Genomic DNA, 17,699 nt, shown 5'->3' on the forward strand with positions numbered 1-17,699 from the left:
CGTTGTTCATATTCTTTCAGTTTATTCAACACATCATGACGTTTGTTCTGAGCTTCTAGAGTGTTTATAAATGCAATTTCATTGACCTGCAAATAACCAGAATGTATAAGAGAAGATCTGAGAAGTTGAAATAAGTTTCATTCTTAGGGAATTCCTCCACTTGTTAATTATCCACTTGACAAATTAAAGCGGTGGGACACTTCTCCAGAATGGTTTGGAAAACCATCAAGCTCGAGAATAAGATTTTCATTTTGTCTTGGGGTTTTTGGTTGTCCTGTTTGCTGTTTGTTTTTTTAAACCAGCCAGCCCATGGAATAGAAAAAAGACAAACTGAATTGTATCAAAACCCAAGAAACTTTGGGTAAATAAGGAAAATCTTTCCAATTTTTGGAGCAATAAGACTTCAGTAGCCTCTTCTTTCATTCACAGAATCTAGTATGCTAAGACCCAGCATGATAAATCGGTAAAATAGGTAATTGCTAGAAGAATACAAGAAGTCTTTTGATCTAACTTTAAATATATGGGTACTTACTGAACAAAAAGTGAAATTGCACATACTATAAGTAAGAAAAAAGAAAACATAATTTTTTTTTCAATAGTGCCATACACAAGAATAAAAGAAAGGCTAACTTAAAAGTACTTCCATGTGTATACTAAAAAGATCAAAGAATATGCTTTTCTAGTACTTAGGTTCATGAAAGTAAGCAGTATCTTGTCCTCGCTACAGGGCTGCTGACAAAATCCTTGTCAATCTTGCTTTGAAATGAAAACGTTACAGAAACTTAAACGTGTGGGGAAAAATCCAACTCTTATTGAAGTTAACGTTGATTTAATAAAATCATAATCTTAAAATCAAAGTTATTGGGGAAGATCATAAAAATTTATTGGCTATAAGCCATACTCAAGCCTATGATTAAAAGACAAATTCTTTTGCTGTAGTCAAAGATCGTGCTCTGTCTGAGTCCACAAAATAAATGAGTAAAGATAAGATACATGGACAAAAACCAAAACATCATGTAAAGGGTAGTAGGACAGCATTTGTTGCTTTGTTTACTGACTAGAATCCATTTACAGAATAGATTTCACAGTTCGGTAACCAAGTAAGAAGTGAGAGTTTAAATAACCAACCAGGCAGCAAAGGTTACCACGGTCTTCAGCTACTACTCATCAGCTATTTCTCTAAAGCCTCCTGGCCCAATTAACCTTTATTTGCAGAACACGCCAACCTCAAGAGGCAGCAGATCTTGCACATTTAAACACACACAATACTTGAAACATCTGCTTAGCTGGGGAATTATGGTAAGTGTTAGATGGTAAATACGATTAGAGAAGTCACATGGATGTAATGAAATAAAAATGAAGGTATGTTAGACTGACTTCAGTAATCTAGAAATAATTTCAATCCAAGAGACAGAAACAGCAACTGAATAAAAAAGCTAAATCACTTTTTGCGCTATAGATCCTCTACTCCTCTCAGGAGGACTAGTTGCTACCAAAAACGCTGTCATACTCTTGGTGAAGAACAAAAGCAGCAAGATGACCATCAGCTCTTTATTTAAGCCCATCTTTTCTTTCAGTTCAACCCACTATGATGTTTAAATACTAGCTAACTAATTTTAAATGCATATTAGAGAAAAACTGACCGGTTTAGAGACCAGCATTTATTCGCTTCATGTGTTTGTATCTAACTTGCACCACCCTTCACAACCTACTCATGAGCCCTCTGAGGTACAAACTATGTCCAAGCATAACTATTAAACAGTTCCCTCTTAAAACACACCAACCTACCTTAGCTTCTTCCTCTTGTGCTTTTTTCACAATGGCTTGTAGCTGCACCTCGCGTTTAAATTCTGCATGGAGTAATTTTTCCTCCATCATCCTGCGTCTTTGATCTAATAATTCTTCTTTCCATTTCCGTACATCTTTCTCCTATACATAATGAGTAAACTCATTACTCACGGTGACTGAAAACAGGGAGTGAATTTCCCTCAGAATTTTGTAATGTTTGAAGCTTTATTTATACTAATAGAACATTTTGATGCCCTACACAAAGCTCATATCATGTTTAACCCAAAGATAATGCTAAGTGCTTCAGTTTGGTGAGTTTTAGCACTTATGCTGGATACACACAACCTGTTTCTACTTTCATCATGCCTTCCCTGGATCTGAGTCAGTATAGCACGACAGCAACACTCCTGCAGAAGTTCACGATTTGAAATAATGCTTTAACATCCTTGGGGCATGAGTCTTCTGTGAAAACTACGTGAACTTAGACTCAGAGGAAAATTGCATTTTACCATGAGCTTTAACCTGTAACATTTTTAAACCACGTGGAAAAAAAAGCTTTTCTGAAAGATAGCAGACCAACTCCTTTGTATTACAAAAAGCTTACCCTCTCCATTAATTTTTGAAGCTTCAAGGTCTTTTCTTCACGTAACTTTTCTCTAAGCTGTTGAGCTTTCATTTGTTTCTCTTCATGTTTCTTCTTGGATTCTGCTATTGTTCTTTTAATAAAAAACAAAGCAGAGCAAAAGCAAGTGAGATGACATTAACTGACAGTGTTGCAAACAATACGTCATCATGAGAAAGAGAAAAACAAACAGGCTGCTGGATGGGCCATTATTTCCCCTAAATGCAAATACTGTTCTAGTCTTCCAGTCTTTATTTACTGGACAATGTAGTATGAGTCTAGTATGAGTCTAGTTCATTATGAAAATAATATACTGATTTCTACAATATTTTCCACGCACAGACTTAAAGAAGGTGGATTTATGAACAGTTTCATGCAGCCATGAGTTTGGTTGTTTGCGTTCACTGACTGAGACACGTAACAACTCTAAAACCTTTTGCGTGACGGTGACGACAGCTTCTCATGCATGTGTATTCCATGTCCAGGTGGACGTGCAGGCTCTTCTTCCACTCTGTCTCCCCAAGAATTACTCTGGCGCCATGATTCACGAGCTGTACATAAAGAAAACAACACTTTTTGGGGGGGAGTAGTGTGATTAGTGAGGCTTAGTTCCTCTTGAAGTTCTCTCAGACGGGTTCTCTTGAGCTGATGTAAGGTGCAAACACAGACTGAAGCATCTCTAATCTATGTGCGTTTTTGATGTTTAATGATTTTATTATGCTTTTATCCAAATGTTATGATAAAACTCGGTAACAAACTTTAAAAATCTAATACAGAGACGGGGAAGAAAGCTGAAGAACATAGACACATAGAGATAGTTTGAACACACAGTAACATAAAACATTACATAACTTGGAATAATATTTAGATGTTAGGAGGATCTTCTGAAATCTCAACTAACCATAAGTAAAATGGGCATATTTCCAAATTTTGCTGTCATTTCAATGTAAGCATAATCGTACATAAAATTTTACCTTCATAATCTGCCAGAACATCATTCCAGTCCATGGACATACCGCAGAAAGATATGCTTCCATTGCCAATATTAGCCTGAAATTTAGTAAGATCCAGACAGTAAAAACATAAACCTCCACACGTTTGAACAGTGCCAACTCGGGGATATTCAGCAATGTTTCCAAACTGAGCTAGGCATCACAAAGACAGAGCCTGTTCCTGCTGTTTCTGACAGTAGAAATGGAGACTTCTGCTTCACCGAGAGCAGCTCCTGTGTGGTGGCAACGATAATAAGTCGCAGCTCTCCCAGCTCTGCCCAGAGAAAGAGGCAGCAGGACCACGACTGCAACATCAGAAGACTTTGTACTAAATCTACCCGAGAGGGTATGGCATAATTATTACATAATATTATCTACTGTATTTGCACGTGAAACAGGTTACATTAATGCAAAAGCAAACACTAACAAATTCCACACTCATCCTCCACTGACATCAAAGGCACCTTGAAGCTGGATATTAAAAATAAATTGAACACTCACAGAGAAATCACTATCATTGTCAGTCTCAATATTAATGTCAGTGTTTTCTTCTGCTTCAATTTCTCTGGTTAATTGCTCTTCTTCTGCAATAGCACTAGCGATGGCTTCTTCATTTGCCTTTTCCAGGCGATCTGCTAACTCTTCTTTCTTCGCAAGGACTTCTGCCATGGACTGTAGGAAACATGAATCCAGAAAACCCAGAATCAGTAGCAGGCACAAAAAAGTGGTTTCCATATATTTAATACAAATTCTAGGATATTTTGTTCAACTTCTAGTTACTTGTAGTTCCTTCACTGCCATATTTTGTGTGGCTAGCTGAAATATAAACCCCACTAAAACTTTTAGCAACCTTTTAACTCATTTAATAGTCACATGAAACACTAGATGAAATTAATTTTTCACATCATTAAAAGCAACAAAGAAAGTTCTTTTCAAATTAATCTTTTCCATACATAGTCTCAGGGACTAAGCAACGTATACACTGACACACTAACGGCATGCCCTGCTGTTATCTCCAGAAAAGGAATCGTGCTCCAAAGTATGATTTAAAGATGAAAACGGATTTGCAGATAAACTCTCTCTGGAAACTTCACCATAGTTAATACAGCACTATTTCAGGCTGTACTTGTTTTCCAACATGAATGTCAAGACAGTTAGTCAAGAATTTAAGCCTGAATGTGCTGACTTGACTGTCTTTTCCTTCTCTTACGTGCAGTACGAATCGGTTCATTTCCGCTCCTGCTACCAAACACTGTCACAATACACAAATCGGTGTTCAAAGCCGACTCCTCAGGAGTAGTAAAATGACCACAGGAGACACAGACCCCACCAAACTGTCAGCATCCTGTTAATAATCGAGAATCCGAACCAAGGGTAGTGGATGAGATGCTAGAAATCAGACTTAAAACCAAAGAGATACTTGACTTGGAAATCACCTAGCAGGAGCCCAGTCTGTAAAAGATGTTAAAGGGAAAGCGATTTACAGGAAAACTTATGCAAGTCAGACTTTGAATCCAGTTACTGAAAAAATCAAAATCAAAATATAACCTGAAAGTATAGCCTGGATTTTATATAGCATTACTGCAATTCTCCACTCAGAGAATCCCAGTAAAGCAAACACACCCTGAAACCTGCAGAATTCGACAGACAAGAAAGGACATTCTTTTGGGGAAGCCACGTAAAACCAGAATACTGACTTCCCATTTGTTGCCTAAGAATGGCGTTCGTCCAAACTGCTAGCTATATAGGAAGACCCAAAAGAGCAGTTCTGCTAGTCTGAAAAGGCAGAGCTCTACATTTGTTTCTAACAGAATTTTGATATCCCATGTGTTTTCAGTTTGAATAATTAGCAAAACTGGAGTAAGAATTTAATGAGAGTCTGACTGAAAATGATTGATAGGGGAAGGAAATGAAGATTTATGGCAAATGTATATGTAAGAAAAAGTAATGAAAGCACAGACCTCTTTATTCCAAGCAAGGCATTTAGATCTTTCTAGTTTAAGTTCAGAAAATCTACTGGAATTAAATCTTACCATGAAAAGTGTCTGTGCAATAAATTATTTTTGTACAGTAAGTACCTTATGGACTTTTCTATAATTTCTACAGCAGGCTAACAATAAACACTGTGCAACAACAGAACGAAAACTAAGGCTTATGTTTATTATTTACTGAGAAATCTCATTAGATTTCTTACCAATCTGGCAGCACTCACATTTGAAATATCTGAGGGATCCATTTCAGTTTCAGTTTTAGCTTCAGCTTTTCCTGGTTGATGCCCATTCACAGGATCAGTGATCAAGGATGAAGCTTCACTAATTTGCAGAGTTTTTGAAGTAGAGTCCATATCTGCGAGAACTGGAGGCGTCTCAGAAGCTGTTTGTAAGGAATCTTCTTGCAATGGTGTGCCAGTGCTCCCACTGTCTTCTGAGGCACGTGCTGTGAGCTAACACAAGGCATTTGCAAACATAACAAAATGTAACACGCTGAATTTTTAAGTCACTAGAGTCAAAAGCATTTCAACAAAATACTTGGCAACCTTACGGTGAGCAATGCAAACAAGTCCACATAGATTGGAGCTACTCATAACCTTGTAAAAGTTGGATCTTTCTACTGGAATATTTTATGTACGAGATGTGTCTAATGTTGAGGTTTTGGAAAACATGGTAAACTTGTCCACAGAATCATAAAATACAGGGTTCATCTCATGATTTTTAATTTGCTTATTTGTGCCAACATCTCAGAGCGTTTCCGTAAAATGTAACCAAAATAGCCACTGTTTTTAAATCCTTTTCCAATGTGATTAGTGAATAAAAGCTCCAGGCAACACTATTTTTAGAAAATGCTCTAAAGAAAAAGTTGCAGGATTTAAGGTTAGAAAATGTTTCAAAATTGTACTGACCTGAGTCCTCGCAGTAAGAGGACCTTCAGACTGATGCAAAGGATCCTTCTCTATAAGGTCTGTACTTTTGGATGCACCACTGTCAGCGACTGAACTCCCACCCTTACTCTCTGATGGTGGTGAAACAACATTTTCTTTGTCACTGTCACCTTTGGCCTTCAGAGATTCTGCAGCTACAAGAGTTTTTGTTGCCAAAGCTGTGGATCGAGATCGAACCGGCCTTCCACGCTGAACTGTTTCCCAGCCCTCGGCATCCTTGCGATCTACAAAAAAAACCAAAACATCCTATTCTAAGAAAGGGAGACTTATAAATAGAAACATCTATTTTACTACAGTATTACGTAAGTGGGGTGATAGAAAAATGCTCTCTTTAAAAATCAGCACCAAAAGATCAACGAAATATTCCTCAGCAAAGTTTTTACTTCAAGGAGTGCTCTCAAGTTTCACAAACACAGAACAAGTCTATCCACGCGACCAGTTCCGTTAGCTCAAGTAGCTAAGCTGCTGACACACAAAACCACGGGGAAAATGGCAACATGTACTTCAACTTTTCCTGCCTGTGTAGCTATTTCCTGAGATGGTAAAGCACAACAACCCCTCTTCTTCACAGCAACAGCAACATTACAGGTCTTTTGTGAAAGTGCAAATTTCTGCAAGAACAAACGTAACTGCATGTCTTAGTGTGGAAAGTACTGTCCAGAACGTGACTTACTATTCTTCCAGAAATGTTTTCTTTACTTTTCCCATTTATTTAATTCTGATAATAAAAATGCACTCATCAGCGTCAGCTTTGGGGAAATTTCTTTTCCTGGATTCCAGGAAATAGCAAAATATTGCTACAGTGGGACTGTACATTGAGAAAATAGAACCCTTACTCTCTGATGGTGGTGAAACAACATTTTCTTTGTCACTGTCACCTTTGGCCTTCAGAGATTCTGCAGCTACAAGAGTTTTTGTTGCCAAAGCTGTGGATCGAGATCGAACCGGCCTTCCACGCTGAACTGTTTCCCAGCCCTCGGCATCCTTGCGATCTACAGAAGAGTAGTTCTCCTGAATTTACTCTGGTGACTAAATAAATGTTAAATACAACTTGCTGATCAACATTTCTGATATCTAATCTTGGTATATATCTGAAAAATCTGAAGTGTGATCAGATTTCCAGAATATCTAAGTGAACTTCCATCATTCTATATAATATTTTTGTGGCCAGCAATTAATACCAGCACATAACTTCCCATACATATTGAAATTACCATGATTTCTTTGCCACCATATGGTACAAGTCACAAGTGTGAAAGGCAAGCTCACGTGTTACTATTCAAACAAAAGGTCTTGCAAAAAACTCAAGAAATGACTATGCACGATTTTTTCCAATATACTTCTGGCATAAGCTATTTGTAGGATCATTTGCATAAAAGGAAATAATGGGTGTGGGAGATGATTTTTACCTGGAGGAGAATCAAAACCCAACATTAAATCACCTGCTTTACAGAGGGAAAAATTATAGAATATAACTTGTATAATGAAATTCATTCTCTGTGTATTTCTAAACCTTTTACTAACAAGAATGGTCCTGTAGTGCACGCATAAAAATCAGAGCTCAAATATTAAAGTTTAACATAAATATTAACAGGAATAAGTATGAGTCTACTTGTTTGTCAAAAATGTAAGTTGAAACACCCCAGGGCGGTGAGAAAACACAATGATTCGTATATTATGATGAATTGCACATTATCAATTTAAAGACTGGCTTAAAACTTGCATTTCTAGAGATTTCATTTTTAAAAGTAACATATAAAGCGGTTTAAAAAACGTGTTAAGCTCCAAAAATACCACCTGCTTTCTGTAGCAACACGACAGGTTACAAGTGAACCATCTTGATGGACTGCCAGTAACATCGCTACGCAGGTCAACACGCCCGCAGGGAGATGAGAGAACAAAGTATTTTTTCTTCCTTTAAGAACATATATGTTTATTTTAAAGCAATTTAGAGGATATAAGAAGGGCCTGTCTTAACATTATTTTCATGGTCAAAAATCCTTGAGTCTTTTTAAACTCTCCTCAAGGGCATGTTGTTTCTGGCAACTCTAAAACAAGTACGGAAATTCTGGTACCAACACGCTCCCAGAGGGCTACACTACAGAGCACTGCAGTGGCACAGCCATAGGACTGTCAAAAACCCCACAGATTGTTTCAGGTAAAAGATAAAACTGTTGCAACCTACGGGACTAAAGTACTTCTAGGCAGGTACCAGTAAAGTGGAAATGAGCCTAAACCAGAACTAATGGCCCTTTCATACTCTGCTACCCAGCATTTCACAACCAAAAAGTGCTCGTTTAACTACTGGGTTCTTTTAACGTCTCGGGAGGAAAGGCAGCAGCCCCGAGCAATGGCTGGTGCGAATCAGGAGTTACCAGGGCAGTGAGCAGGACTGTACGGACACTTACCCTAGCCGAGCAGCTCATGCAACAGCTGGTTTTACACAACTGTGTAGTTTTTCACAAACCCTAACAATACTGATAATATGAGAGATGCAAAAAGATAATTCAGCTCGCTATTTTACTGTTGAAACTGTTTTAATCTAGCAAATTCCCTGACTATTTTAAAGTAAATGGAATTCCAGAAGTTTGTGTGAGTGGCTGTGGCCAACCTCTTCAGGTGACTGACAGTAACCAGGGACCTCTGCAAAAAGCCTTTCTATGTTCACTGCCCACATGTGCACTTGCACACGCTTCAGTACGCACCACTGAGCAGGGAGGGCAGTCAAAAAGATACAGATTTATTTATTTTTTTGCTTTACAATTGGCTTACCATTTGACCCCTATAAGTGACTTTGGCTTTATTTTAATTTCTTCCCCTTTATAAGGAAAAAAGATTATTTCTCCTACAGGACCAAGTGATTGAAACATGTTATTACCCTCTCAGAGACAAGCTGACCTCCAACAGTAACTCCAGTGAACGGGGTTTTAATTCCACAGGAATCACGAACAGATTTAGGGCAGAAAGTGGCAGGCACGCAGCCCGGGCAGAACCCGGCCCTGCGTGACCCGGACAAGGGCTGTGCAGGGCCCTCGTACAACACGGCTGCTCCGACCCCACTGACACCTGCAACTGGTAGGACCACAAGGATTTTGTTGTATAAAGCTCGTGATAAAATTTGGCCAAGAAATGCCCCTGATGAGTACTATACAGACAATGGAGAGACTGTTCAGAAAACTGCCGAAAACAACCAAAAAACTGCCACTGCTTTTCTGCAGCAGACTGTCAGATTGCAATTCTTTTGTGAAACAAGACTGCAAGATTGCACTTCTGCTTGGTCCAAAAACTGAAGTCAGCTCTTACCTAACGTATCTTTTCTATATTAAAAATATCAGGAGATACCCTTTAGTAGCATCTGCTACCTAAAGATAATTTTATTAACATCTAGATAATAACAAATATTAATCTTACATATATATATATATCTATCTTAGTAATAATTACTCTTCTAATACACTTTACTAATATCTACTGAAGTTAATTCTACAAAAAAACACATCTCATGCCCTGACTAGTTGAATTCTTGTTTCATGGCATATATCTCAATGCTCTAAAATAACAGAATTAATCGGAATAAAATTATTCGGAAAAGCCATAACCACACTTACTAATGTAAGAATGAATTTTTTACTAAAGGCGTAAATGCTCAATTTTTAATTTCTTTTTGTTCACTGTCAGATTCATAATCATTACTCAAGACACGTCCAATTATTGTTAACTATTGTAACACGAAATACTTGTGCTCGAAAGAATATTGTTTGGTAAATTCTTCAAATACAAACCAGTTTTTAATGCAAGCACACACTCAACCTGTTGAAATATTTGGAATTAGCTTAACAGTTTTATGCCATCTGACAACCAGCTGTGCACAAGTGGTTACTTACTTTTCCAATTCACTAATCAATTCAGTATTCAGTTATTTCAAGGCACACTTTTAACAAAAAGTTTGCAAAGCTAACACAATTATTGACATGAGATCACAGGGACCCTAACGTGAAGCAAAGTTAATATCAAGTAAGTTAATATCAAGTAAGGAATCACCCTTCCTACTTTCTTTCACTTTTTTCCCTGAGTCTGGAATTCTTTTCATACAGCCCAGCAGCCACCTCCACATGCTACGTATCACATGCTGGGGTTGATTACTCCCAGGGTTTTGTTAATGAATAATTCATTTGATTACCTTGATCATTCTCCGGTTTCATCTGAACTTCCCCGTCCCTGCTTGCTCTTGTATTACGGGGCAGGACGAGCCATCTGTTCTCCAGAGGCCCCAGCGGCCACAGAGCCTTCCTCTTCCCGAGTTCCTCCCGCCTCAAGACCTGGCCCAGCAGCTTTCCTGGCCGCAGCAATAAAATAAATCTAGGCCAGTACGTGCACAGCTCTCAGGAGTTCTACCTGGGGAGATGCGTGCCTACAGAAGCCTCTTTGACTTTGTCCACTCATTCCTAAACTTCAGCCCCAATTTTTTTTTAAAATCTAAAGCAATACTACTGTACCAGGCAATATGCAAGCACAAGAGGCACTTTGGAAAAGCAAAGCGAAGAGGTACTTTGCCAACCGCGATTACTTGAGAATCTGGAAGCAAACCTAGAAACATGAACTCAGCCGAAACACAGTTAACAGGGCAGAAGCCCTGAAAGCCAGAATAAATTTTAAAAAGAAAGAAGACTGTGTGTCCTGCAAAGGCTGAAGTCTTAGCAAATAACAGAAAAAGCATCCAGTATTCCTGAGAAGTTTAGATGCTCCTGACTGCCCTTTCTCCTAAGTTACTACAAACAATACACAGTTGCAAGCACCTACCTCCAATCTTAATACACGCTCTAGACTTGTATAACCTATCTCACCTCTTACTAGTAGCACCTGGGAATTAATTTCATGGTAGGCTATTGCCTCCATATAACTAGAATAATTTTTTCTCTTGCCATGAACTCGCCAGGTAGTATGACTAGACTATGTTTCATATTGTAGAAAACTTTCAAGCATGAAAGACAAAATTATTATTTTTTAAAGTTCATTAAAATATTGAGGGTAACAGTAAGTTCAATGAGAGAAAAAAGGTAAAGTGATTTAACCTCACCTAATTATGCATTCAGAAAAAAAAATAAAGACTTATCTGGAAAAATAACGTCTTTTCTTTGTCCCCAAGGACTCATTAGTTAATTTTGGAAATTCCATCAACCATGAACAAGATATAGTATCCTACAACTTGTCCACTTCACTAAATCATTGTGAAACCTCATGACAATGCTGCTGAATATCACTGGAGAAAAAGCATTCTGGGGAATCTTGCCACTGTAAGCCCCAGCTGGGCTCCAGGGTGGGCAAGAGAGCGCTCCAGGGTGGCAGGAGGAATCCTCCCTTCCTCCCTCCCACCAGGCCTGCAAGCACCGACAGCTGTGTGTGCATCAGCTGGGGACCAGCCAGAGCAGATGATACACAAGCCTCGTAGCTGCTTCCATAATGCATGTGAAGAGCCTTTGTGACTCCCTTTGCGCAAACTTCACAGATTCTCTTGTGCTCCAATCAGTGAGGTTAATTTGATTTTGCCAAAGTGATTCTAGCCTCCACGCAAAGCACAACACGCTCCCGAAAAGAATCTGATTTGTTAAAAGCATTACAATTCCACCACGAGGAAATCATAAATTCTCCAACGCAAGGTCAGAGATAAGAGATGCTTAAGAATAATCAAAGCTGCTAAAAAGGAATGACTGTTATTTCTCAAAATAAAATGTTTCAAGTCTGAATTGTATAGCTCATTTGATTTTGAAAATTACTGAATGCTCACAGGCCAGTAGTAGAGCTCTTTTTGGAGCTCAGCGGCAGCAGGTAACAGCCAATAAACAGAGCACAATGCTGACTCTTCAGCCCTCGAAACGCCTGAACCTAACCTAAGTCTACCGTTTTTTGTTTTCCTTTTAGCCTCTGAAAAATACCTTACCCGCTGGAAGTGCAGGTTAGTTTTACTTCCCATGCAGCTAATAAAATGCTTTGTATGCACAAGAATCCCTGACAAAAGCATTTTAACAACAGCTTGGAGTCTGTCACTTTAATATGAGTGATAATCAACAGAAAACTGTAAGTGAAATGACACTTTCAGTTACAGTGTAGAGAACTCTCTACACTGAGAGTTTGGCAGTAGCCAAACTGCCACTGTTCTCTGAATGGTGCTCATGCAAATCAATGCCCAGTCAAACAAGCACTTTAGAGCACAGTTCTGATTGTTCTTCTCTACGCGTAAGAATCTGCACGCTACGGAACTCACTTACATTCAACTGCAAGATACCCTGGACAAGGTATTGTAGTTCCATATCTACCACAAGTCTCCAAATCACTGTACATGACTTTTGCTACTACTAGGTTGAATGTACAACTATTCTAAATTAATACATGCTCTTTTAGTGGTTTTTTTTTTTAAATACAAAGAATACAAGTTACAAAAATGTTTCTAAAATTTATTTCAGAACATCTATTTCTACATCCTGCCTGCTGATTTTGCAGGACATCATCTGGGACCACACATGAAAAAATAAATGGAAAAAAAGCATTTCTGAAGACAATCTCTGGTTTCCAGTGCGTGTGCAAAGGAACTAACTGTTTTCACGTCTACAACTAAACAAATGTTTTCTAGAACAAAAGACCCCCCTATCAAACATTCTCCAAGGAGAGTCTTCAGTGAAAGAATTCATAACTGAATGTTGTAACTCCTGACTTCAAAGAAAAACCCATCAATTGCTAACTTCAGCACACTTTGATAATATTGCACATAAAAATACTTTGAGCTCTTTGACAGTTTCCTGGACATGTATTATTCTTTATATTGTTAAAGCATCCCAAATCACAGTCAGATTGTCAGTTTATGACCAAAGACCTTTTGTCAGGGTGTTACGTACTGCTATTTTAACAGATCCAATTCTAGTTAGTAGAAATACAGTGGAAAGTTATTGACACCTGAAAACACAACTTTGTAACCATTACAATGTAAGGCTGCCATAATCTTTTGCCTCAATACTTCATTTCAACACTGTATTTTGCAAAATTTTGGTTTGAAAATAGGTCAACATACCCTGAACTAACTTTATACCACACAGTTTGTGAAAATAATTTAGAGACTTGCCATTTTTCCGTGATGACTTCTGTGCTGGAGGTGGCAGACAGGTTTGTGCTGTGGCTAGCTCAGGATTGGCAGCTTTAGTTCCGTGATTGGCTTTCACCTTATCAGCCCAACTTACACCAGAAGGAGCCAGGCGTGTGGCAGAAATTGTCACTGCAGGATTCCTAAAAGAAAGTCATAGCTCTTTTTATTGTCTGATCAAATAACAGAATGGTTCATCAAAAGCTTTACCCAGACACCCTCTCCTGAATCTTGGCATTTGATGATTCAGACCGAGAGCTAGTTCCAAAACCTACTATAAAACAAGAAAAACTTATTAAAGTAACTCTTCATGCAGCCTGCACTCTGTTCTTTTACACAGTTTTAAACTTGTAGTTCTTGAACGTTAAGGCCTTGGAAGATTTCTCATTAGCAAAATCCCCATAAATTCAACTCATGATAAAAGTAAATGTAACCACAGAAACAAGGACATAGCAGTAAAACACCAGGTGGGGCAGGTTGGTTTCGTTTCTATTAGGGGACTACCTTGTCAGTCATGTTTTGCACAAGGCTTAGAGCACAAATCTATATAGCTTTATTTAAGTGAGTGCAAGGAATTTTTTTTCTAAATTGAAAAATGGTAACATCTAAGAAGCACATGTTCAAGCATCCGATTCTCTTCTGTAACAGGAGTAATTTTATCTGCAACCATACAATGGATTTCTCTTCCAAGCTTTACAACACTGATTAAAACAGTCCAACAACTAGGGGGCTGGCTAGCTCAGTTGGCTGAGCGTGGTGCTGATAACGCTAGGGTCGTGGTTCAATCCCCGCTTGGTCCCTATGTGTGTTGCCTGATCTAGCTGAGAGGTGTCCCTGCCCACGACAGGGAGGTTGGATTAAATGATCTCTAAGGTCCCTTCCAGCCTAGGCCATTCTGTGATTCTGTGAAATCCGGGTGCCTCATTAGCTGAAGGGTAGCCAGGAGAAAGAAACTGAGATCTTGCAAGTTTCAAATAACTGTGCAGAAATCCCCCCCACAGCCAAATCCTTCACTTATTTTAAGCCCAGTAAGATGTTACTTTAATTATTTCCTATTTTCATCAAGTCATCAAAAATACCCATCAGGAATACTTCTATAAACTAATTCTATAAATAGGAATAATTCTATAAACCATGAATTCACAAGCTGAACATATCTCTTCTTAGTTCTCTTCTTTTTTGGATTCTTCCTTGGGTGCTTTAGGAACGAGGACAACCAGTTGGTTTGTTTAATAACCCCCACTGATCCCCTGGGGACGCAATACCTTTTCACGTGCAGAAACCAGGAAAAGAGGCCAAGTCCCACGCCCTGTCTGTGAGCAAAGAGACAGGATGTGTGCGATACAGAACGACTTCTCCTTTAGCATACTCTCCAGGTTGCAGCAACTTGCACTGAGAAGATGTAATTTATTAAATACATCTTTGTGCTTAATAAGCAAACCTGGACTTTAATCTTTGTAATATTAACTTCTGCAGTAATTTATGCTTTTGGCACCTAAAGCATCACATAATAACAGATTCTACATACTAAGTCTTGAAAAATATTTCTGTCATTTTAATCTTGTTGTTGGATCATTCTGATTAGTACTCCCAATTCCTTTTCATGAAAAATAATGAACAAAATTTTCCTGCTCATCATCTCTGTAATTTTATTTATCATATCCTTCTGGTTATTTCTTCTCTAAATTCTTCTCTTTATGATCAATACTGTTGGATGCCTCTGATTGTTTCTGTTTCGAGTTTCTGTCCTTTTCCCATCTTTTCTACACTGCTTTTGGGTAGAGATGAAGATAATCAAAGGTATGAGTCATTCACTATGAATTTCTAAGGCTGGTACACCACCACCTTCTCTTCTCTCCTTTCCTTTTGTAATAATTCCTAGCGTTCTGTGAAAAATCTTCATACTACCAAGCACATCTGAACCCTTATTTTCTACCCTTGTTACTCAAACATACACAAAACATTGCAGTTGTCTGGTGTTGCCTTGCTTCAAGACACAAAAGCAGACTAAGAATAAAGAGTATGGAAGTCTGAAGGACAGAAATCTCATCTTGTTGTTAGCTGCTTTAACGCATGCAGTTACTAATCATCTCCCTGTGACGGTGAATAAAACAGCTCCAGTAACAATAGCAACATGTAATTGCATGCAAATAGAGGCTTAGCTGAAAGACATCGCTATGCTGAGCTGCTCTTTGTGTTCTAGTAACAAGAAGAGCACTGATTTCCACTAGATTCAAACTTTTCATTTGACTACCTGTGCGTATTTCCCCCCGTTGTCACCACGCATTCAAGCAGACATCCCTCAGGTAGGCATCAATACATGTATCCACAAAGAGGCACCGCTGACCAATTTTCCCACTAAACGCATTTTGTATTTTTATAGAAATATTTGATATTCAAAATTTAAGAGAGCTCAATACACAGAGGTACTGACCAAATAGTCTAACATTACTTCTCTGCTGAGGACATGATAATCAACTTATGAAACGGTACAGGACATGCTCTAGATCCCAAAAAGCCTGACTGAAGCACAAAACATACCTTGAGAAAGACTAAAACGGGACATATATGCACTCTTCAGAACTGAAACAGCACCAGACAGCGTTGCTCTCAGCTGGTGTTTACACGCTGCGTTCAAACAGCCACTTCATTTTGACAAGTAGAAGATGCCTTATTGTAGTATATAACACGCTCTATAGTTCAACTAGTGTCAGTTTTGCTATTCATAAGAATCACAATCATCTCACTTTATATTCACTGGTTTTGACTTATATTTACTTTTGCAGACTCAGCTGGCCATTCGCTCTGCATACACTAGCAATTTTAAAATGACAATTACAGACATATTGACCTCTGTTTTGGAGTGGGAAGAAAGTATTAAAGAGACACTAATTGTGTTTTATCTTCAGGTCTTTGGAATGACCATTAATTAAATATATAACAAAGTAAGTAAAACAATCAAGTCCTTGATAGGATTTTCTTTTATGGACTATGCGCTTTTCTTTCACAAAAGCAAATAATTGCAAATATGACTTAATAAACAGAAAAATAATATATTGATTACTCAAGAAAAACAGTGCATTCATGAGTTCTACTTCAAATGAATCCTTAAGACAGCTTTAATAAACTTAGGATCTTGTTTCATACCCAAAATTTAAACTTCTTCGGGCATTTGACGTCACACTAATTCTATCTGTTGATGGACTTGGAATCACATGGCGTCCTGGAGACATTTTCTTTACTTCCCAGGCTAACGAAGTAGGTCTGCAAATTCAGAAAGGAGAAGTTTAAAAACAAAATTTGCAATAAATATTCTGCTATCACCTTAAAAGAAAAACAGGACTGAAAATGCTACGAAGTGTTGATCAGCATCACTGAACTTAATCATGCACCCTAGCACTTGTTCTGCATCTACTCCAAATCTTATTAGCCAGACCCATATCAAAAGTGATATGTACTCTCAGGACCACAATGCTGATTTTAAACGTCAGTGTGGGAGCAAACATCAAACCAAACAGTCAAAAGGAATGGATCAGGGGTAAGACCGGAAATATCCTCTAGTTCTAGAGACAATAACAATGCACATAAACGCCCCAATCATTTTAAGGTACCCAGTGTTTTCCTATCCTGTGTAACAGACCATTCAATACAGTTTAAATGTCACTTTAATACAGGTATCAAATATCTCCAGTACATGAAAAACTTTAGAACTAACCAAATATATCCCCATCCACTGCTTCTATTGTACTACTGACATATTAAACTTTGTCAGCACTAACATGTACCGATAACCGCGTACTTGTGAAGATAACTGAACAGAGGATTGAAGTTAATTGCCACTAACATAGGATGTTCTCATCTGTCCTGGCTTGAGCTAGAACACAACCAGTTCAACAGACACAAAATGAAGATATCGAACAGTTCGAGGCAGAAGCCAAGTTAGGCATCTCATCGAAGCTGTTGCTATTTTTTTCTTATTTTTAACTCTTGCTGTGAAGCTACACGGCTATATTAAAATTATATCTGGCAATTAAAACCAAAATCAAGCTTGAAGAACCCAGTGCCAGTTAAGATAGATTCAGAAAAGCACTGACATAAATTATTTTTAACTGATTCCAACACTACTAAAAGGATTAACAACCTATAATCAACTAACGAAACCACTCTGCCACGTTTCATCTCTACCTAGGCAGATGAGTGACTGAACTCACTTCCTAACAAAGCAAA

The 17,699-nt window shown here is 38.2% G+C and overlaps 1 protein-coding gene across 1 annotated transcript in view; it reads right to left on the reverse strand.

The window, feature by feature from the left end:
* SCAPER (S-phase cyclin A-associated protein in the ER) overlaps window positions 1-17,699 on the reverse strand; it is a 140,976-nt gene that overhangs the window by 101,185 nt on the left and 22,092 nt on the right. The window contains 11 exon segments of the mRNA XM_009869196.1: window positions 1-2; window positions 4-86; window positions 1,789-1,929; window positions 2,393-2,504; window positions 2,844-2,961; window positions 3,385-3,460; window positions 3,904-4,074; window positions 5,597-5,845; window positions 6,302-6,564; window positions 13,455-13,615; window positions 16,620-16,736. The exon segment at window positions 1-2 is cut by the window's left edge and continues 65 nt beyond it. Of these exon segments, the coding sequence (XP_009867498.1) occupies window positions 1-2; window positions 4-86; window positions 1,789-1,929; window positions 2,393-2,504; window positions 2,844-2,961; window positions 3,385-3,460; window positions 3,904-4,074; window positions 5,597-5,845; window positions 6,302-6,564; window positions 13,455-13,615; window positions 16,620-16,736 (1,493 nt within the window).

This window comes from Apaloderma vittatum, unplaced genomic scaffold (genome assembly GCF_000703405.1).
Source record: "Apaloderma vittatum isolate BGI_N311 unplaced genomic scaffold, ASM70340v1 scaffold285, whole genome shotgun sequence".
Classification (NCBI taxonomy): Eukaryota; Metazoa; Chordata; class Aves; order Trogoniformes; family Trogonidae; genus Apaloderma; species Apaloderma vittatum.